The sequence below is a fragment of the Hemiscyllium ocellatum genome, chromosome 14, assembly GCF_020745735.1.
Source record: "Hemiscyllium ocellatum isolate sHemOce1 chromosome 14, sHemOce1.pat.X.cur, whole genome shotgun sequence".
NCBI classification, from domain to species: domain Eukaryota; kingdom Metazoa; phylum Chordata; class Chondrichthyes; order Orectolobiformes; family Hemiscylliidae; genus Hemiscyllium; species Hemiscyllium ocellatum.
Genome location: NC_083414.1, coordinates 18,281 through 43,156, shown reverse-complemented (window position 1 = coordinate 43,156; position 24,876 = coordinate 18,281). Strand labels below are relative to the sequence as shown.

The 24,876-nt window shown below is 46.6% G+C and overlaps 1 protein-coding gene across 1 annotated transcript in view; it reads right to left on the bottom strand.

Moving 5' to 3' along the window:
• The window catches only part of stimate (STIM activating enhance), a 141,741-nt gene extending 126,947 nt beyond the window's left edge, over positions 1-14,794 (bottom strand). Inside the window, exon 1 of the mRNA XM_060835268.1 lies at positions 14,535-14,794. Within this exon, the coding sequence (XP_060691251.1) occupies positions 14,535-14,739 (205 nt within the window). The 5' untranslated portion in view covers positions 14,740-14,794. The remainder of the gene's footprint in view (positions 1-14,534) is intronic.
• Between the last annotated feature and the right edge of the window lie 10,082 nt (positions 14,795-24,876).

Genomic DNA, 24,876 nt, shown 5'->3' with positions numbered 1-24,876 from the left:
GTGATTACGAAGGTGTTTAGCACACTTGCCTTCGGTGCTCAGACCTAATGAGCATAGGAGTTGAAATATCATGTTGAGGTTGTACAGGACATTGGCAAGGCCTTTTCTGAAGTGCTGCACCCAGTTCTGGTGTCCCTGCCATAAGAAGGATATTATTAAATTGGAGACGGTTCAGAAAAGATATACCAGGATGTTGCTGGGAATGGAAGGCTACAGTTATAAAGATAAACTGAGAATGTTTCCACTGGAGCATAGGAAATTATGGGGTTGACCTTATAAAATCATGACGGGCATAGATATGAATAGCAAGGGCCTTTTCCCTGGGGTGGGAGAAGTGGGGGCATATCTTTAAGGTGAGAGGAGGAAGATTTAAAAAAAAATGAGGAAGTGTCTTTTATACAGACTGGCTCATTTGTGCAATGAACTGCCAGAGGATGCGGTGGATGGGAGGTACAGTTACAACATTTAAAGAACTTTGAATAAGTTTGTGAATAGGAAAGGTTTGGAGAGGTAAGGGCCAATTGCAGGCAGGTGGGACTAGTTTAGTTTGGGAACATGGCCGGCGTGGATTAATTGCACCGAAGGGTCTGTTTCCTTGCTGTATGACTATTTTCTATTCATCAGGACAGGGATAAAATCATCAGGTCTAGCAGCAGAATTAGGGCATTCAACCCGTCAAGTCTGCTCCACTAATCAAGGAGATCGTGGCTGATCTGGTAATCTGCAGCTCTCCTGCCTTTTCCACACAGCTCTTGATTTCTTTATAAAAAAAAGTTACAACTACTCAAGGCTCAGATTTCATTCAGAAATCTATCATAGAGAAAAGCAACTTTAGAAAGGAAAAGGCAGCAGTTCATATAAATTGTTATTCCCTTTATAAATTTAGTTTTCTTGCATGCCAGTCCTGATGAGGCTGTTTTTCCTGGAGCTATGGAGGCTGACGGATAACCTTATAGTGGTTTATAAAACCAGGGAGGGGCATGGATAGGATAAATAGACAAAGTCTTTTCCCTGGGGTAGGGGAGTCCAGAACTAGAGGGCATAGGTTTAGAGTGAGAGGGGAAAGATATAAAAGGGACCAGAGGATCAACTTTTTCACGCAGAGGGCAGTGCATGTATGGAATGGGCTGCCAGAGGAAGTGGTGGAGGCTGGTACAATTACATTTAAAAAGCCATCTAAATGGGTATATGAATAGGAAGGGTTGAGGGATATGGGCCAGATGTCAGCAAGTGGGACTAGATTAGGTTGAGCTATCTGATCGGCATGGATGAGTTGGACCGAAGGGTCTGTTTCCGTGCTGTATATCTCCATGACTCTATGGCATAGGCACATGGATGATAGAAAAATGAAGGCTATGTAGGTTAGTTTGAAGTTAAGAGTAGGATAAAAGGTTGGCACAACATCGAGGACTGAAAGGACTGTACTATGCTGTCCTGATCTACATTCACATATAAATCCTCTATGCAAGGGATTTGGTATTTATCCACTTGCAAAAAGCAGTTTACCTATCGTCTAAGATCATCACAAAAGTGAACCAATCCATTCAGCTTCACAATCAGCATGACTGATGCTGCTCACCCCATAAACTGGACTTTCACTTTCCAGCCTTCTGAATTCTGCCTCTACTCTTTTCTCTAAGGCAAATGGCACTGGATAGGCCTTGCAGAATTGTGGAATTGCTTCCCGGTAAACAAGCGAGGTAATCTTATCCCCTTTGATGGTACCTCGAACCTCTTGTAAAATGTCCAGGAATTTAATTAAGACTTCACTCAAGCAGACATTTTCTAACTGAAAAATGTTAAGCCAATCCAGGTGAATCTTTCTTAACTAATTTTGCCCTGTCAAGCTTGGGCCTCAGCCTTTTACTACGATCAATGGGAACTGAAACACCTGCTTTTCATAACAGACGAGAACCAAAGTTGCATTCTTAATCTGTAAAGGCTCCCCCATACAGGTTCTCAGCCTAGCACAAATTTAAGGGCTGGATACCTCAATTTTGTTAAAGACTAGGTTTACGATCACTGAAACAGCCATCTGGTATCGAACGCCATTAGAACCTGGTGATCATTTAGCCAGGCGTTTATTTTCATTGGTTCTGATTTCGACGTTGCTCAGCAATTTAACAATTCCAAACTACATGGAGGTGGACTTGCCAGGGTGTGCACTCTGCTGGATACCAGCCTATGAGTTCTCTTACTCCATTTAGGTCTAGTGGGACTCTCTTGCTGTCTCAAATCCACATACCGACAGCAACTACAATAGCTTGCCAGCCCGGATCCTGAAGAAAGTTTTAACCATTTGGCTTTGTTATGGAGTTTAGCTGTGGCTGACCTAAAGTCACTCTGTCCAGAATATGTCTGGAGTGAGGCTATGCAATTGCCTCCACTCAGTTGGCATTCCCCAAGCTCAGTCAGCCTGATGAGCGTGTCCATTCTGAATACCCTGCAACTCATGCTCCACTTGCTACATTTTCTAATGATAAAGCCAGTTGGACTTCAGCTAGTAGGCATTTTTGCACAGTTAAAAACATTAATCCCAGTCTTGTCACCACTGAAAAATTCAACAGAGGCCAGTACCCCATTACCAAGAAACCCTTTATTTACAAGTGGAGAGTCCTTGACACTGATCCACCTCCCTCAGAGCCAGCTCCCAGAGTGTACAAGACACATGACATTCTTGTTCTTATCTGTCAGCTAAGGCTCCCTGACTAGACCAGATTAACAAACCCAATCAGGGAACTCACTCTGAGGTCCACTGGCTGACATTGTTACAATCACTATAGGGTCCTGAATCTAAATAAAGAGAACTATGAGTGTATGAGGCATGAAGAGGCAAGGATGGATTAAGCAATCTTGGTACCAAGCAACAGGTCAATTAAGCAACAGAGCAAAAGCTGTTGACGATCAATAGACAATGAATAATATTTAAAGAATGTGCACGTAAATTACAACAATTATTCATTCCATCTGTCACAAAAATGAAAGAGGAAAAGTGGCTCAATCATGGCTTACAAATGCAATTAGTGATTGTATCTAAAACTAAGGGCAGATATATAAAATCGCTAGAAAAGGTAGCAAGCTAAGGATTGGAAGCATTTGAAAATTCAAAGGAAGGAGGACAAAGTGATCAAGGAGGGAAAATAGCATAGTAGAGTAAAATTACAGGGAACATAGAAATTGACTGTAAAAATTCTACAGATGTGAGAGAAACTATTACTGAAGATAAATGTAGGTCCCTTACAATGAGAAGCTGGGGAAATTGTAACAGGGAATCAAGAAATTATAGATGACATATTTTCCAGAAATGTTAGAGAACCAACGGTCTACTGAGATGGCAGATTTGAAGAAAATCAGTATTAGTAACAAAACAGTACTAAAAAAATTAATAGGGTTAAAGGCTGACAAGATTTGCCTCCAGTCTACTTTAGCCAACTCCTCATTCATCCTATTGTAGTCTCCTTTGAATGAGCACAGGACCCTGGTACTAGATTCTTTTCTCGCTTTCCATCTGTATTCTAAAGTCAACCATATTGTGATCGCTCTCTGGTCGAATTTAGAATGCAAGAAAATAAAATCCAATACAAGGGATCTGTGCTTAAACAAAGGAGACTACAATAAGAGGAGTGAGGAGTTGACTAACGCACACTGGAAGCAAAGACTTTATGGTGGGACAGTTGACAAACAGTGGAGGCCTTTCAAATTTTTCAATTTTTCAAAGTGCTCAGTAAAAAGTATACACCAGTGAAAAGGACAGATTGCAGGAAAAGGAGTAATCTGCCAAGGGTGTCTAAGTAAATAAGAGAGGCTATCAAATTGAGAGAGAAGACATAACAAAATAGCCAAGATCAGCGAGAAACTAGAAGATTGAGAAAGCTTTAAAGATCAACAGAAAGCCACGAGAAAAGCAATAAAAGATAGATTATGAGAATAAACTAACTCAGAATATAAAGACAGTCAACAAAAGTTTCTATCAATACATAAAACAAAAAAGAGTGGCTAAAGTAAACATTGTTCCTTTGGAGGAGCAGAAGGGGGATTTAGTAATGGGAGAGGAGGAAATGGCCAAGGCATTGAACAAGTATTTTGTGTCAATCTTCAGTGGGGGACACGAATAACATGCCAGTAATTCACAGAGACAAAGGTAGGTGAGGAACTGGAAACAAATCATCATCACAAAAGAGGTAACGTTAGGCAAGCTAATGGAGCTAAGAGTAGACAAGTCTTCTTGCTCTTATGTGATGCCTCCCAGGGTACTAAAAGGAGATAGTGGGATAAATAGCAAATGTACTTGTGGTAATTTTCCAAAATTCATTGGACTCTGGGGCAGTTTCAGCAGATTATCATATTTGTTGTTTTCTACTGTTTAGAAAAGGAGGTAAACAAAAGATGGCAAATTATAGACTGGTTCACTTACCTTCTGTAGAGGGGAAAATGCTTGAGGCTATTATCAAGAAAGTAGTAGCAAGGCATCTACATAGAAATTGTCCCATTGGGCAGACATAGCATGGGTTCATGAAGGACAGGTTATATTTAACTAATCTACTGGAATTTTATGAAGATATTAGATGCACAATAGACAGCAGATAGCAGGGTCTCAGTAGATGTAGTGAATCTAGACTTCTAAAAGGTATTTGACAATGCTGCACAAAAGGCTGCTGCATAAGGTTAAGATGCAAGTGTTACGGGTAATGTATTAGCATGGATAGAGGATTGGTGAACTAATTGCAAGCAAAGAATAGTGATAAATGAGTGTTTTGCTGGTTGACGATCAGTGACTAGTGGTGTGCCTCAGGAATCAATGCTGGGACCACAATTATATAGATGATTTGGAGTTGAGGACCACATGGAGGGTGTCAAAGTTGTTGGATGACACTCAGATGAGTGGCAGAGCAAAATGTACAAAAGACTGTAACTTTGCAAAGGGACAGAGATAGTTTAAGTGAGTCAGGAGAGGTCTGGAAGATGGAGTACAATGTCAATAAATATGAAGTAATCCATTTTGGTGGGAATAACAGTAAAAAGGACTATTATTTGAATGGTAAAAAATTGCAGCATGCTGCGTGCAGAGGGACCTGGGTGTCCTTGTGCATGAATCACAGAAGGTTGGTCTAAAGTGCAATAGGTAATTAAGGCGGCAAATGGAATTTTGTCCTTCATTGAATTTTTTTTCAGAAGGTGCCCAAGCATGTAGATGAGAGTACAGCAGTTAACGTGGTATACATGGACTTCAGTAAATTCATAAAATTCCACATGGTAGTCACACCAGGTGATAGTCCAACAGCTCATTTGAAAGTACAAGCTTTTGGAATGCTGCTCCTTCATCAGGTAGCTCCGAAAGTTTCAAATAAACCAGCTGCACTATGGCCTGCTGTTGTGTGATTTTTAACTATTGGAATAGAACTTCGTCCTTCACTGTGTAAAAGTTATCATGGCAACAGTGACATACAACAGTGGAAGGTATGCTCAATACGAATGCAGGACTTTGTCTCCACAAAGGTAGTGCTGCTGTGCAGGCACTCTTGGTGATTGGTATTGAAATCCTCCACTCAGTGACCTTGCCACTCACTGCTTCCTCCAAATGTTGCTCAACATAGTCAAGAGAAAGCGTTACATGATAACCTGCAGGAAGTTTCCTTGCCCATATTTGGCCTGATACAATCAGACTTCACCACGTCCACAATCCACGTTGGGAATTTCTGAGGCAACTCTTGCTCGACTGCATACCTCTGCTGGATATGCTCTACCGATGGGATAAAAGTGTTCATACATGAATCACAAAGTTGATTTGCAGATGCAACAAGTAAACAGGAAGGCAAGCAGAATACTGGTTTTCATTGCTAGAGAGAATGAATTTAAGAGCAGAGAGATTCTGATGCAATTGTACAAGTTGTTGGTGAGGCTGCAACTGGAGTATTGTGCACAGTTCTGGTCTCCTTACTTGGAGGAGGATATATGGCTTTGGAGGCAGTGCAGAGGAAGGTCACCAAGTTGATTCAAAGAAAAGGGGGTTACCCTATGAGGAAAGGTTGAACAGCCAGGGACTGTACTCACTAGAATTTAGAAGAATGAGAGGGGATCTTATAGAAACATAAAATTATGAAAGGAATAGATAAGATAGAGGCAGGCAAATAAGTCGTTTCTGCGGTTGGGCGAGACGAGGTCTAGAGGACATGGCCTCGAGATTAGGGGGAGTAGATTTAGGACAGAGATGAGGAGGAATTGCTTTTCACAGAGAGTACCGAATCTATGGAATTCTCTGCCCAGGCAGCTTCATTAAATATATTCAAGAGACAGTCGGATAGGTTTTTGCATGGTAGGGGAATTATGCAGGTAGAAGGAGCTGAGACGGTGGATAGATCAGCCATAAGATCAATGAAAGACAGAGCAGGCTTGATGGACCAAATGCTGAAAATGTGTTGCTGGTTAAAGCACAGCAGGTTAGGCAGCATCCAAGGAATAGGAAATTCGACGTTTCGGGCATAAGCCCTTCATCAGGCCGAAACGTCGAATTTCCTATTCCTTGGATGCTGCCTAACCTGCTGTGCTTTAACCAGCAACACATTTTCAGCTCTGATCTCCAGCATCTGCAGACCTCATTTTTTACCCTGATGGACCAAATGGCCTACACCTGCTTCTCTTACTTTGAAACTATGACATATCCATTGATGGCAGTATCTGGGACATCGTACAGTATGATTCTGTTAGTATGAGTACCTTAGTTAGCTTTCCCTACTGCCTTGATCCAACGGTGAAGCAGACTCAGTAATCTGAATGGGCTAATTCTGGTCCCATACCTTAAGGTCAGGCTGTTGTTCGAATAATCTGCGAGACAGTTCTCCCAAATTTGGCACTATCCCAGAGATTTCACAGCATGGAACAAATACAGAGACGAATAAAGGACCACAAAGCGGATAATAAGAGTGGCTAAAAAGGATTATGAAAGGAAAATTGCAACATGCGTAAAAGATAACAGGAGATTTTATATTTCCGTAAAGGGAAAGCAGCTGGTTAAGGGCACTAATTTCCTGATGAAGGGCTCTGGCCCGAAACGTCGAATTTCCTGTTCCTTGGATGCTGCCTAACCTGCTGTGCTTTAACCAGCAACACATTTTCAGCTAAGGGCACTAAGAGTCCACTGAAGTTCGAGAATGGGGATACCGACAAATGACTGAAGGGAAATGACAGATATGCTGAATGATTATTTCACTTGCGTTCACTGTGAAAAAGGATAGTGCCAGAAGTCCAAAAGTAGTTAACAGAGGACCAGCGACAGGATCCAAATAAAGTTAGCTTAAATAAATCATTAAATTGGGAAATTAACAGAAGTGGAGATTGACAAATCCCCAGGACTGATGGTTTCTATCCATGGGTATTAAAGGAGGTAGAAGAGCACACTGTCATTGCTTTTCCCATAATCTTTCAGTTTCCTGGATTCAGGAGTTGTACCTGAAATTTGCTCGTGTCACCCTGCTCTTTAATTACAGAGCGAAACCAGGGAATTACAGACCAGTTATAGCTAGATATGTATGGTAGGAAACTTGCTGGTGCCTATAATCAAGGGTAAAGTAACAGATCACCTCAAAATTTTCAATTAATCAGAGAGTTAGCTTGAATTTATGAGGGGTAGGTCATGTCTGATAAACCTCAGTTTTCTGAACAGGTGACAAATGTGGTGGACAGTGTTGAATTGATAGATACTGCTTATAATAGATAAAATCCCACACAAGTCACTGTTAGCAAAGATGGAAGCCCTCTGAATGGAGGGCAAATTGCTGGCATGGATAGGAAATTGGTTTAATAGCAGGGGGAAACATTGGTATAATAGGTAGGTGCTCAAACTGGCAGGATATGACAAGTGGTGTCCCCCAAGGATCTGTATTGGGGCCTCAATTATTCACAAATGTTCATTAACAACTTGGATAATGGCATAAAAAGTCAAAATATCTAAATTTGCTGATGACAATATTGGGCAGCATTGAGACAGTGTGGATGACAGCATAAAATTACAACAGAACATTGCCAGAGTAGGTAAATAGGCAAAGCTACAGCAGATGGATTTTAATAAAAGCAAATGAGGTCAATCTTTTCAAACCAAAAATGGATTCAGAGTTTTTTTTAAAAAGAACAAATACAAAGTTAAATACAGTTGACGTCCAACAAGATTTGGGGAGTTCAAGTGTGTAGCCCTTTAAAATGTCACAAACAGGTGCAGAAAATAGTCAAGGCAGCGAATGGAATGCAGACCTCTATATCTAAAGAGTTGGAAATGTACAAAGTAAATTTTATGTTGCAGTTATACAAAATTCTTTGGCCCTCGAGGGAATTCAGCACAGGCTTACAAGGATGGTAGCTGGATTTCAGGGGTTATTAAGATAGATTAGGCAAATTGGGATTTTATTTTCTAGAATTTAGAAGGTTACGGGTGATTTATTGGAGGTCTTCAGGATATTAACAGGGACAGGGAGGGTAGAAAATGATATAACTATTCCCATTGGTTGAGGATTCTAGAACTAATCTAAAAAGCCTAATTCAAGAGAGATGTTAGAAAGCACTTCTACACAGGAGTGGAGGTTTGGTACCACCTTCTTCAAACGGTGGTCAATTCTAATTCAATAGTTAAATTTAAATCAGACACAGACTAATGTTTATTAAATAATGGCATCAAGGAAATGGGTCCAAGGCAACCATATAGGTTACGCCACAGATCAGGCATGATCTTATTGAAAGGCAGAGCAGGCTCGAGGGACTGAGTGGCCCACTCGTGGCCCTATGTCAGGAAGGAGGGCAAATGGGTTTGTTTCTCCCATTTTTTTTTGAAGGCTAGGTCAATGCTGATGTCTGTTCAATTTCAGTTCTTAGTTGAAACTTTGTAGGGAATTACTGGGTCATTTCGGAGGGCAGTTGAGAGTCAATCACATTGCTGCCACACATAAGCCAGACCAGGTAAGGATGGCAGAATTCCTTCCCTGAAGGAAATCAGTGAGCCAGGTGGGTTTTTCCGACGATGGTTTTATGGTCATCAGTAGATTCTTAATTCCAGACATTTTTTGTTGAATTCAAATTCCACCATTTGCCATAGCAGGATTCAAATCCAGGTTGCCAGATAATTAGCCGGGTTTGTGGATTAGTAGTCTAGCGATAATTCAACTAGATCAAGGGTCAGAGAGGGTAAAGTGTTCCTGGATTGTTTTCTGGAGAGATTCCTAAAGCAGTACGTGTCAAGTCCAACAAGGAAGGATGCATTGTTGAACCACATGCTTGGTCCACTGAGTCCACTCATTTCCAAAGTGTCAGCAAAGGAACATGTAGGAGACAGTGATCACTGCATTGTAAGATTTAGGTTGGTGCCAGAGATTGACATACAACAATCCAGGACAAGAACATTTAATCGACAATGGTACTAGAACAGAGTTGAGTAGGATTGGTTGGAATAAGAGGTTGGTGGAAAGATCAGTTACTGAACAGTCGTGGCATCTTCAAGGATCCAACCTTAGTGGTTTGTTAGTTGCCAACAATCAATCCAAGACTACTACTTTAATTTTGATCCCTTCTAATGACAGACTTTTCCTTTGTCATCATGGCCTGGGCAGCGGCATCCCCTTTGGTAAAGAGGGATGCGAAATAGCTCAGCCATGGCCCCTGCCTCTGCCTGAAAATCCCCTGTTTGGTCTCTGATCCGCCCTACACCTCCTTTAACCACTCTCACTGTTCACATACTGATGGAAGACTTTGGGATTTCATATCGTTAGCTGCTAGTCTTTTCTCAATTTCTCTTTGCTTTTCTCATTTGTTTTTTGGTCTCCGCCGGCACCTTTGGTATTTCTGTTGAGACTCAGTTGTACTTTCTACTTTACACCAATCACAACCATTCTAATTCCTTGGTCATCCAGGGAACTCTGGATTTGTTTACCTCACCTTTCCCATCAGAAGGGAATCTCCTTCAACTGTGTCTAAATCACAGATCGGAATTAGGTTTAAATAAATTGAAAATGCTTTTTTTTTGCATAGTTAAATACTTATAGTTCTACTAAACATTGACAGACATCTTTGCAACCTCTTTGGCCACAGAGGTTACTGCAAATTGGTCACAGGCAGACTAGTTCAAGAGGTAAAGTCACATGGTATTAGGGTGAGCTGACAGGATGGATAAGAACTGGCTTAGACATGGAGACAGAGGGTGGTGGTGGAAGGATGGTTTTTGGAAAGGGAAGTGGTGACTGGTGGTGTTCCACAGGGATCAGTGCTGGGACCTCTGCTGTTTGTGAACTACCTACACGATTTAGAGGAAAGCATGTTTAGTCTAATTAGTAAGTTTGCAGACAATACAAAGATTGGCAGAGTTGCAGATGGTGAGGAAGGTTGACAGAGGATACAGCAGGATTAGATCAGTTGGAGGCATGGGCAGAAAAATGGCAGATGCAGTTTAATCCAGACAAATGCAAAGTGATGCATTTTAGAAGGTCAACTAAAGGTAGAAACTATATAGTGAATGGCAGAATCCTAGGAGTATTGACATACAGAGGGATCTGTTTTGCAGGTTCACAGTTCACTGAAAATAACAGTGCAAGTAGATAAGGTAGTAAAAAAGGTCTGTAGCATGCTCACCTTCATTGGAAGGGGCACGGAGTATAAGGATAGACAAGTTATGCTGCAGCTTTATAGAACTTTAGTTAGGCTACAGTTGGAATATTGTGTACAGTTCTGGTCAAACTACCAAAAGGATCTGAATGCTTTGGAGAGAGTACAGAAAAAGTTTACCAGGATGTTGCCTGATTATAGGAGATTTTACGCTATGAAGAAAGGTTGGATAGACGGAGTTTGTTTCCACTGGAAAGCAGGAGATTGAAGAGCAATCTGATAGAAGTTTAAAAGATTGTGAATGACATGGATAGAATGGAAAGTTAGGTTTTTCCCCAGAACGGAGGGGTCAATTACTAGGGGAACATAGATTCAAGGTGTGGGATGGAGGAAGCTTAAAAGAGATGTTTGAGGCAATATTTTCACACAAAGGGTGGAGAGTGGCTGGAATGCACTGCCAGAGATGGTGTTGGAAGCAGACACGTTAACAGCATTCAAAAAGCACCTAGACAAACATATGAAAAGAAGGGGAACAGAGGGATATGGATACTGCAAGTGAAAACAATTTTAGTATGGAAAGGCAAAAATATGTTAGCACAGTCTCGAAGGGCCTGTTCCTATGCTGTATTGTTCTTTGTTCCAAAGGCAAGTAACTCGCAACTAAATCATTGACAGAAATCAAATATTTGCAGCATTTTGAATCACAAAACACAACCTCAGCAGCCCTACATGGACCACCTTACAATCACTCCACACTCATGTTCTCTGCATGTGGCTGTTCTATTGAAGCAGCTGAATAAATTGATAGTGACATAGAAAATGGAGTGACCAACACAACGTATTGGTCTAACAGGCAAAGGTGCGCACTGCAGATGCTGGAAATCAGAGTCTAGATCAGAGTGGTGCTGGAAAAGCACAGCAGGTCAGGCAGCATCTGAGGAGCAGGAAAAATTGATATTTTGGGCAAAAACCTTTCATGAGGAATCGGTCTAACACATCAGTGTAGAAAGGGTTGAAATACAGACTAACATTAATTGGTCTAACGACTGTGTAAATATAAGGGACCTTGCAGTGCAGTGGTAAAGTCTCGGTCTGCTAGAGAGATGAATTATAATATAACTAAACTGACTGAAAATTAATTAAAAGTAGGAGGTAGCACAGGATGTGGAGTGAGCAGTGTGGCTGTTTGTTCAATTCGGACCTTCCTGCTATGGGAGCGATGTTGTTAATCTTGAAAGGGTGCAGAGAAGATTTACAAAGATGTGGCCAGGATTGGAGGGTTTGAGCTGTGGGGAGAGGCTAAATAGGCTAGGACTATTTTCCAAGAGTGTCGGAAGCTGAGGTGCGACCTTATAGAGGTTTATAAAATCATGAAGGACATGAACAGGGTGGATAGCCAAGATCTTTTTCACAGGGTATGAGTGTCCAAAACTAGAGGGCAGAAGTTGAAGTTGAGATGGGAAAGTTTTAAAATAGATCTAAGGGGCAACGTTTTTAAATGGAGAGGTTGGTATATGTATGGGATGAGCTGCCAGAGAAGGTGGTGGAGGCATGTACAGTTATATCATTTAAAAGGCAACTGGATGGGTACATGAATAGGAAAGGTTCAGAGGGATATGGGCCAAATGCTGGCAAATGGGACTGGATCATTTTAAGATATCTGGTAGGCATGGGTGAGTCAGTCTGTTGCTATACTATACAACGACGAAAATCATTGAGTTTTAATTTACCAATAATCTGAGATAGAACAGAGAACATAACAGCACAGTAAAGGCCTTTTGGCCCTCAATGTTGCACTGACCTGTGGAACCAATCTGAAGCCCACCTAACCTACACTATTCTATTTTCATCCATATGTTTATCCACTGATTATTTAAATGCCCTTAAAGTTGGTGAGTCTACTACTGTTGCAGGCAGTGCGTTCCACACCCTGAGTACTTAGAGTAAAGAAACTACCTCTGCCATCTGTCCTATACCTATCACACCCCAAGTTAAAGATATATCCCTCCGTGCTAGCCATCACCACCCAAGGTGAAAGGCTCTCACTATCTACCCGATCTAACCCTCTGATTATCTTACATATCTCAATTGTCACCTCTCAACCTTCTTCTCTCTAACGAAAACAGCCTCAATTCCCTCAGCCTTTCCTCAGAAGACCTTCTCTCCATACCAGGCAACATCATAGCAAATCACCTCAGAACCCTTTCCAATGCTTCCACATCCTTCCTATAATGCGGTGACCAGAACTGTACGCAATACTCCAAGTGTGGGCACACCAGTGTTTTGCATGGCTGTAGCATGACCTGGTGGCTCTGAAATTCAATCCCTTACCTATAAAAGCTAATACACCATATGCCTTCTGAACGACCCTATCAACCTGGGTGACAACTTTCAGGAATCTATGTACATGGGCACAGAGGTCTCTCTGCTCATCTACACTACCAAGAATCTTACTATTAGCCCAGTACTCTGCATTTCTGTTGCTTCCAAAGTGAATCAGCTGAAAATGTGTTGCTGGTTAAAGCACAGCAGGTTAGGCAGCATCCAAGGAATAGGAAATTCGACATTTCGGGCATTTATCCAAAGTGAATCACCTCACTTTTCTGCATTAAACTCCATTTGGCATCTCTCAGCCCAGCTTCGCAGCTTATCTATGTCCCTCTGCAACCTGCAACAAGGAACAAGGATTAGATAGCTACAGTATGGAAACAGGCCCTTCGGCCCAACAAGTCCACACCGACCCTCTGAAAAGTAACCCACCCAGACCCATTCCCCTACCCAATATTTAGTCCTGACTATTGCGCCGAGTGCTATGGGCAATTTAGCATGGCCAATTCACCTGAAACTGGAGCACCCAGAGGAAATCCATGCAGGCACGGGGAGAATGTGCAAATGCCACACAGTCATCCGAGACAGGAATCGAACCTGGGTCCCTGGTGCTGTGTGGTAACAGTGTTAACCACTGAGCCACCCTTCATTATCCACAACACCACCGACCTGAGTGTCATCCACAAATTTATTCCTTCTACCACCTCATCCAGGTCATTTATAAAAAACAGCAGTGGCCCAAAAACAAATCTTTGCAGTACTCCACTCATCACTGAACTCCAGGATGAACATTTCCCAACAACCACCACCCTCTGTCTTCTTTCAGCTAGAGAATTTCTGATCCAGACTGCTAAATCACCCTCAATCCCATGTGAAAAAGCCTACCATGGGAAACCTTATCAATTGTCTTACAGAAATCCAAATACACCGCATCAACTGCTTTACTCACATCCACCTGTTTGGTCACCATCTCAAAGAACTCAATAAGGTTAGTGAGTTCTTACCCATAGTTAAAAACTGACCCATCTAAAATACTCAAACTATAGTATTTCCAGTCAAAATATAATCCAAATGAACAAATGTATAATCACCTGGAGTACTTGCCCATTGTGATCACTCCAGTAAAAAGACTAATTGCACTGACAAGGAATGGTAAGAAGATTAATCCATGTGTGGGGGAGCCAGACTGAACCTTGAGGGGCTATAGGAATACTAGTGAGTACACATTTACTCTCATTGCTTTTTCCATCTTTAGTTTACTCCAATCTGAAAAGGTACACCGAACAGCAAACTTCACCAAAACTGTTGCCCTCGCAGTATCATTCAATTCAGTGAGAACCACAATGTTCATTCAGGGCACTCAGAATTACCAACAGATAAAGCAGCAGCTGCTGTAGACTCACGGGGCGAGAGTCTACTGGGCTCGCAGGGTAAACAGGATCCAGGTAGAGAAGGGAGATCGGGGTGTGGAGGGTTTGGGCTTGTGGATCCTGGATAAGGGAGAGATGCTGGAGGAGGGGAAGAGGGATCCCAAGAGATAAGGGATTCTTGGGGAAGTGGGGGTGACTGGACGAGAGATTGGGGGGGGGGGGTCACTTTCAGATCCTCTGACCCCAGCCCATACTCACGCATCAAGAGGCTGAAAGCCACGACCCCGAGCAGACCCTGAATGAACATTCCGAAGTTTCCCATCAAGGCGCCATTCTCGCAGCCTCGGGACCCGGGGCCCGGGCGCCCAGCCGTAGCTAGTGGGACGGTAGCGTTGGAAGCGGAGTAGGAGCCACGGAGGAGCCGCTGCACAGTGTCCGGGCTCCGGAACTCGCTGTCGGCCATGGGTTTGGGATCCAGCCCGAGACTCCAGCCAGTTACAGCCTCAATTCCCGACAGACCGCCCGCACCGCATTCTGGGAGCTGTAGTTCCGGCCGCGGTGCATTGTTTAAAAATAACTTCCGGTGCAGAACTAAACTTCCCAGCATTCTCTCCGGGTACAAACAGAAAGGCCTGCTCAGTTTAAAAACCCAAACAAAACTCAGGTATTTATAAATAGCCTTGATCATAGGGACTTTTGCCTGAATTAGTAAAAGATGGGTAATTATAATTCTCTGGAATTGACGGCACACGACAATCTACCACACAGGAAGATACCACCAAGAAAAACAGATTATCAAAACATCATTCTGTTAGGCAGCAGCTCCCTCCCTCCAAACACCGGCCTGTAATCCATCAACATACCCTCCAAACACCGGCCTGTAATCCATCAACATACCTCCAAACATCGGCCTGTAATCCATCAACATACCCTCCAAACATCGGCCTGTAATCCATCAACATCCCCCCCAAACCCCAGCCTGTAACCCATCAACATACCCCCAAACACCGGCCTGTAATCCATCAACATCCCCCCAAACACCGGCGTGTAATCCATCAACATACCCCCAAACACCGGCCTGTAATCCATCAACATACCCCCCAAACACCGGCCTGTAATCCATCAACATACCCCCAAACACCGGCCTGTAATCCATCAACATACCCCCAAACACCGGCCTGTAATCCATCAACATACCCTCCAAACCCCAGCCTGTAATCCATCAAAATACCCCCAAACACCGGCCTGTAATCCATCAACATCCCCCCAAACACCGGCCTGTAATCCATCAACATCCCCCCCAAACACCGGCCTGTAATCCATCAACATCCCCCCCAAACACCGGCCTGTAATCCATCAACATCCCCCCAAACCCCAGCCTGTAATCCATCAACATACCCCCAAACACCGGCCTGTAATCCATCAACATCCCCCCCCAAACACCGGCCTGTAATCCATCAACATACCCCCAAACACCGGCCTGTAATCCATCAACATCCCCCCCCAAACACCGGCCTGTAATCCATCAACATCCCCCCCCCAAACACCGGCCTGTAATCCATCAACATCCCCCCCAAACCCCAGCCTGTAATCCATCAACATACCCCCAAACACCGGCCTGTAATCCATCAACATCCCCCCCAAACCCCAGCCTGTAATCCATCAACATCCCCCCCCCAAACACCGGCCTGTAATCCATCAACATCCCCCCCAAACCCCAGCCTGTAATCCATCAACATACCCCCAAACACCGGCCTGTAATCCATCAACATCCCCCCCAAACCCCAGCCTGTAATCCATCAACATACCCCCAAACACCGGCCTGTAATCCATCAACATCCCCTCCCAAACACCGGCCTGTAATCCATCAACATACCCCCAAACACCGGCCTGTAATCCATCAACATCCCCCCCAAACCCCAGCCTGGAATCCATCAACATACCCCCAAACACCGGCCTGTAATCCATCAACATCCCCCCCCAAACACCGGCCTGTAATCCATCAACATCCCCCCCAAACCCCAGCCTGTAATCCTTCAACATACCCCCAAACACCGGCCTGTAATCCATCAACATCCCCCCCAAACCCCATCCTGTAATCCATCAACATACCCCCAAACACCGGCCTGTAATCCATCAACATCCCCCCCCAAACACCGGCCTGTAATCCATCAACATCCCCCCCAAACCCCAGCCTGTAATCCATCAACATACCCCGAAACCCCAGCCTGTAATCCATCAACATACCCCCCTCCAAACACCAGCCTGTAATCCATCAACATACCCCCCTCCAAACACCAGCCTGCAATCCATCAACATACCCCCCTCCAAACACTAGCCTGTAATCCATCAACATACCCCCAAACACCAGCCTGTAATCCATCAACATCCCCCCCCAAACACCAGCCTGTAATCCATCAACATACCTCCAAACCCCAGCCGGTAATCCATCAACATCACCCCCCCAAACACCGGCCTGTAATCCATCAACATACCCCCCTCCAAACACCGGCCTGTAATCCATCAACATACCTCCAAACCCCAGCCTGTAATCCATCAACATCCCCCCCCAAACACCGGCCTGTAATCCATCAACATCCCCCCCAAACCCCAGCCTGTAATCCATCAACATACCCCCAAACACCGGCCTGTAATCCATCAACATCCCCCCCAAACACCAGCCTGTAATCCATCAACATCCCCCCCCAAACACCGGCCTGTAATCCATCAACATCCCCCCAAACACCGGCCTGTAATCCATCAACATACCCCCAAAACACCGGTCTGTAATCCATCAACATCCCCCCCAAACACCGGCCTGTAATCCATCAACATCCCCCCCAAACACCTGCCTGTAATCCATCAACATCCCCCCAAACACCGGCCTGTAATCCATCAACATCCCCCCAAACACCGGCCTGTAATCCATCAACATACCCCCAAACACCGGCCTGTAATCCATCAACATGCCCCCAAAACACCGGCCTGTAATCCATCAACAACCCACCAAACACCGGCCTGTAATCCATCAACATCCCCCCCAAACACCGGCCTGTAATCCATCAACATCCCCCCCAAACACCGGCCTGTAATCCATCAACATACCCCCAAACACCGGCCTGTAATCCATCAACATACCCCCAAACACCGGCCTGTAATCCATCAACACACCCCCAAAACACCGGCCTGTAATCCATCAACATCCCCCCCAAACACCGGCCTGTAATCCATCAACATCCCCCCCAAACACCGGCCTGTAATCCATCAACATACCCCCAAACACCGGCCTGTAATCCATCAGCATACCCCCAAAACACCGGCCTGTAATCCATCAACATACCTCCAAACACCGGCCTGTAATCCATCAACATACCCCCCCAAACACCGGCCTGTAATCCATCAACAACCCCCCAAACACCGGCCTGTAATCCATCAACATACCCCCCTCCAAACACCGGCCTGTAATCCATCAACATACCTCCAAACCCCAGCCTGTAATCCATCAACATCCCCCCCCAAACACCGGCCTGTAATCCATCAACATCCCCCCCAAACCCCAGCCTGTAATCCATCAACATACCCCAAACACCGGCCTGTAATCCATCAACATCCCCCCCAAACACCAGCCTGTAATCCATCAACATCCCCCCCCAAACACCGGCCTGTAATCCATCAACATCCCCCCAAACACCGGCCTGTAATCCATCAACATACCCCCAAAACACCGGTCTGTAATCCATCAACATCCCCCCCAAACACCGGCCTGTAATCCATCAACATCCCCCCCAAACACCGGCCTGTAATCCATCAACATCCCCCCAAACACCGGCCTGTAATCCATCAACATCCCCCCAAACACCGGCCTGTAATCCATCAACATACCCCCAAACACCGGCCTGTAATCCATCAACATGCCCCCAAAACACCGGCCTGTAATCCATCAACAACCCACCAAACACCGGCCTGTAATCCATCAACATCCCCCCCAAACACCGGCCTGTAATCCATCAACATCCCCCCCAAACACCGGCCTGTAATCCATCAACATACCCCCAAACACCGGCCTGTAATCCATCAACATACCCCCAAACACCGGCCTGTAATCCATCAACACACCCCCAAAACACCGGCCTGTAATCCATCAACAACCCCACAAACACCGGCCTGTAATCCATGAACATCCCCCCCAAACACCGGCCTGTAATCCATCAACATCCCCCCCAAACACCGGCCTGTAATCCATCAACATACCCCCAAACACCGGCCTGTAATCCATCAGCATACCCCCAAAACACCGGCCTGTAATCCATCAACATACCTCCAAACACCGGCCTGTAATCCATCAACATACCCCCCCAAACACCGGCCTGTAATCCATCAACAACCCCCCAAACACCGGCTTGTAATCCATCAACATACCCCCAAAACACCGGCCTGTAATCCATCAACATCCCCCCCAAACACCGGCCTGTAATCCATCAACATACCCCCCAAACACCGGCCTGTAATCCATCAAAAACCCCCCAAAACACCAGCCTGTAATCCATCAACATCCCCCCCAAACACCGGCCTGTAATCCATCAACATACCCCCAAACACCAGCCTGTAATCCATCAACATCCCCCCCAAACACCGGCCTGTAATCCATCAACATCCCCCCCAAACACCGGCCTGTAATCCATCAACATACCCCCAAACACCGGCCTGTAATCCATGAACAACCCCCCCAAACACCGGCCTGTAATCCATCAACATACCCCCCAAACACCGGCCTGTAATTCATCAACATACCCCCCCAAACACCGGCCTGTAATCCATCAACATCCCCCCAAACACCGGCCTGTAATCCATCAACATACCCCCCAAACACCGGCCTGTAATCCATCAACATACCCCCAAAACACCGGCCAGTAATCCATCAAAATACCCCCAAACACCGGCCTGTAATCCATCAACATTCCCCCAAACACCAGCCTGTAATCGATCAACATCCCCCCAAACATCGGCCTGTAATCCATCAACATCCCCCCCAAACATCGGCCTGTAATCCATCAACATCCCCCCCAAACACCCGCCTGTAAACCATCAACATACCCCCCTCCAAAACCCCAGCCTGTAATCCATCAACAACCCCCCCAAACACCGGCCTGTAATCCATCAACAACCCCCCAAACACCGGCCTGTAATCCATCAACATACCCCCCAAAACACCGGCCTGTAATCCATCAACAACCCCCCCAAACACTGGCCTGTAATCCATCAACATACCCCCCAAACACCAGCCTGTAATCCATCAACATACCCGCCAAACAGCGGCCTGTAATCCATCAACATACCACCCAAACACCGGCCTGTAATCCATCAACATCACCCCCTCCAAAACCCCAGCCTGTAATCCATCAACAACCCCCCCAAACACCGGCCTGTAATCCATCAACAACCCCCCCAAACACCGGCCTGTAATCCATCAACATCCCCCCCAAACATCGGCCTGTAATCCATCAACATCCCCCCCAAACACCGGCCTGTAATCCATCAACATACCCCCCAAACACCGGCCTGTAATCCATCAACATCACCCCCTCCAAAACCCCAGCCTGTAATCCATCAACAACCCCCCCAAACACCGGCCTGTAATCCATCAACAACCCCCCCAAACACCGGCCTGTAATCCTTCAACATCCCCCCCAAACATCGGCCTGTAATCCATCAACATCCCCCCCAAACACCGGCCTGTAATCCATCAACATACCCCCAAACACCAGCCTGTAATCCATCAACATCCCCCCCAAACACCGGCCTGTAATCCATCAACATCCCCCCCAAACACCGGCCTGTAATCCATCAACATACCTCGAAACCCCAGCCTGTAATCCATCAACATCCCCCCCCCAAACACCGGCCTGTAATCCATCAACATACCCCCCTCCAAACACCGGCCTGTAATCCATCAACATACCTCCAAACCCCAGCCTGTAATCCATCAACATCCCCCCCCAAACACCGGCCTGTAATCCATCAACATCCCCCCCAAACCCCAGCCTGTAATCCATCAACATACCCCCAAACACCGGCCTGTAATCCATCAACATCCCCCCCCAAACACCAGCCTGTAATCCATCAACATCCCCCCCCAAACACCGGCCTGTAATCCATCAACATCCCCCCAAACACCGGCCTGTAATCCATCAACATACCCCCAAAACACCGGTCTGTAATCCATCAACAACCCCCCCAAACACCGGCCTGTAATCCATCAACATCCCCCCCAAACACCGGCCTGTAATCCATCAACATCCCCCAAACACCGGCCTGTAATCCATCAACATACCCCCAAACACCGGCCTGTAATCCATCAACATACCCCCAAACACCGGCCTGTAATCCATCAACATGCCCCCAAAACACCGGCCTGTAATCCATCAACAACCCACCAAACACCGGCCTGTAATCCATCAACATCCCCCCCAAACACCGGCCTGTAATCCATCAACATCCCCCCCAAACACCGGCCTGTAATCCATCAACATCCCCCCCAAACACCGGCCTGTAATCCATCAACATACCCCCAAAACACCGGCCTGTAATCCATCAACATACCCCCAAACACCGGCCTGTAATCCATCAACATACCCCCCCAAACACCGGCCTGTAATCCATCAACATCCCCCCAAACACCGGCCTGTAATCCATCAACATACCCCCAAAACACTGGCCAGTAATCCATCAACATACCTCCAAACACCGGCCTGTAATCCATCAACATACCCCCCCAAACACCGGCCTGTAATCCATCAACAACCCCCCAAACACCGGCCTGTAATCCATCAACATACCCCCCCAAACACCGGTCTGTAATCCATCAACATCCCCCGCAAACACCGGCCTGTAATCCATCAACATACCCCCCAAACACCGGCCTGTAATCCATCAAAAAACCCCCAAAACACCAGCCTGTAATCCATCAACATCCCCCCCAAACACCGGCCTGTAATCCATCAACATACCCCCAAACACCAGCCTGTAATCCATCAACATCCCCCCCAAACACCGGCCTGTAATCCATCAACATCCCCGCCAAACACCGGCCTGTAATCCATCAACATACCCCCAAACACCGGCCTGTAATCCATCAACATACCCCCAAACACCGGCCTGTAATCCATCAACATCCCCCCCCAAACACCGGCCTGTAATCCATCAACATCCCCCCCAAACCCCAGCCTGTAATCCATCAACATCCCCCCCCAAACACCGGCCTGTAATCCATCAACATCCCCCCCAAACCCCAGCCTGTAATCCATCAACATACCCCCAAACACCGGCCTGTAATCCATCATCATCCCCCCCAAACCCCAGCCTGTAATCCATCAACATACCCCCAAACACCGGCCTGTAATCCATCAACATCCCCCCCCAAACACCGGCCTGTAATCCATCAACATACCCCCAAACACCGGCCTGTAATCCATCAACATCCCCCCCAAACCCCAGCCTGTAATCCATCAACATACCCCCAAACACCGGCCTGTAATCCATCAACATCCCCCCCCAAACACCGGCCTGTAATCCATCAACATACCCCCAAACACCGGCCTGTAATCCATCAACATCCCCCCCCAAACACCGGCCTGTAATCCATCAACATCCCCCCCAAACCCCAGCCTGTAATCCATCAACATACCCCCAAACACCGGCCTGTAATCCATCAACATCCCCCCAAACCCCAGCCTGTAATCCATCAACATACCCCCAAACACCGGCCTGTAATCCATCAACATCCCCCCCCAAACACCGGCCTGTAATCCATCAACATCCCCCCCAAACCCCAGCCTGTAATCCATCAACATACCCCCAAACCCCAGCCTGTAATCCATCAACATACCCCCCTCCAAACACCAGCCTGTAATCCATCAACTTACCCCCCTCCAAACACCAGCCTGCAATCCATCAACATACCCCCCTCCAAACACCAGCCTGTAATCCATCAACATACCCCCAAACACCAGCCTGTAATCCATCAACATACCCCCCTCCAAACACCAGCCTGTAATCCATCAATTTACCCCCCTCCAAACACCAGCCTGCAATCCATCAACATACCCCCCTCCAAACACCAGCCTGTAATCCATCAACATACCCCCAAACACCAGCCTGTAATCCATCAACATCCCCCCCCCAAACCCCAGCCTGTAATCAATCAACATCCCCCCCCCAAACACCGGCCTGTAATCCATCAACATACCCCCCTCCAAACACCGGGCTGTAATCCATCAACATACCTCCAAACCCCAGCCTGTAATCCATCAACATTCCCCCCCAAACACCGGCCTGTAATCCATGAACATCCCCCCCAAACCCCAGCCTGTAATCCATCAACATGCCCCCAAACACCGGCCTGTAATCCATCAACATCCCCCCCAAACACCTGCCTGTAATCCATCAACATCCCCCCCCAAACACCGGCCTGTAATCCATCAACATCCCCCCAAACACCGGCCTGTAATCCATCAACATACCCCCAAAACACCGGCCTGTAATCCATCAACATCCCCCCCAAACACCGGCCTATAATCCATCAACATCCCCCCCAAACACCGGCCTGTAATCCATCAACATCCCCCCAAACACCGGCCTGTAATCCATCAACATCCCCCCAAACACCGGCCTGTAATCCATCAACATACCCCCAAACACCGGCCTGTAATCCATCCACATGCCCCCAAAACACCGGCCTGTAATCCATCAACAACCCACCAAACACCGGCCTGTAATCCATCAACATACCGCCCCAAACACCGGCCTGTAATCCATCAACATCCCCCCCAAACACCGGCCTGTAATCCATCAACATACCCCCAAACACCGGCCTGTAATCCATCAACATACCCCCAAAACACCGGCCTGTAATCCATCAACATACCCCCAAACACCGGCCTGTAATCCATCAACATACCCCCCCAAACACCGGCCTGTAATCCATCAACATCCCCCCAAACACCGGCCTGTAATCCATCAACATACCCCCAAAACACTGGCCAGTAATCCATCAACATACCCCCAAACACCGGCCTGTAATCCATCAACATCCCCCCAAACACCGGCCTGTAATCCATCAACACACCCCCAAAACACCGGCCTGTAATCCATCAACAACCCCCCAAACACCGGCCTGTAATCCATCAACATCCCCCCCAAACACCGGCCTGTAATCCATCAACATACCCCCAAAACACTGGTCAGTAATCCATCAACATACCCCCAAACACCGGCCTGTAATCCATCAACATACCCCCAAACACCGGCCTGTAATCCATCAACATCCCTCCCTCCGAAACACCAGCCTGTAATCCATCAACAACCCCCCAAACACCGGCCTGTAATCCATCAAGATCCCCCCAAACATCGGCCTGTAATCCATCAACATCCCCCCAAACACCAGCCTGTAATCCATCAACATACCCCCCAAACACCGGCCTGTAATCCATCAACATACCGGCCTGTAATCCATCAACATACCCCCCAGACATCGGCCTGTAATCCATCAACATACCTCCAAACCCCCGCCTGTAATCCATCAACATACCCCCCTCCAAACACCGGCCTGTAATCCATCAACATACCTCCAAACCCCAGCCTGTAATCCATCAACATCCCCCCCCAAACACCGGCCTGTAATCCATCAACATCCCCCCCAAACCCCGGCCTGTAATCCATCAACATACCCCCAAACACCGGCCTGTAATCCATCAACATCCCCCCCAAACACCAGCCTGTAATCCATCAACATCCCCCCCCAAACACCGGCCTGTAATCCATCAACATCCCCCCAAACACCGGCCTGTAATCCATCAACATACCCCCAAAACACCGGTCTGTAATCCATCAACAACCCCCCCAAACACCGGCCTGTAATCCATCAACATCCCCCCCAAACACCGGCCTGTAATCCATCAACATCCCCCCAAACACCGGCCTGTAATCCATCAACATACCCCCAAACACCGGCCTGTAATCCATCAACATACCCCCAAACACCGGCCTGTAATCCATCAACATGCCCCCAAAACACCGGCCTGTAATCCATCAACAACCCACCAAACACCGGCCTGTAATCCATCAACATCCCCCCAAACACCGGCCTGTAATCCATCAACATACCCCCCAAACACCGGTCTGTAATCCATCAACATACCCCCCAAACACCGGCCTGTAATCCATCAACATCCCTTCATCCGAAACACCGGCCTGTAATCCATCAACAACCCCCCAAACACCGGCCTGTAATCCATCAACATCCCTCCCCCAATCACCGGCCTGTAATCCATCAACATCCCTCCATCCGAAACACCGGCCTGTAATCCATCAACATCTCCCCCCAAACACCGGCCTGTAATCCATCAACATCCCTCTCTCCGAAACACCGGCCTGCAATCCATCAGCCTCCCCACCCAAACACCGGCCTGTAATCCATCAACATCCCTCCCTCCGAAACATCGGCCTGTAATCCATCAACAGCCCCCCCCCAAACATCGGCCTATAATCCATCAATCAGCCCCCAAGCCCCAGCCTGTAATTCATTAACACCTGTCCCCAAAAC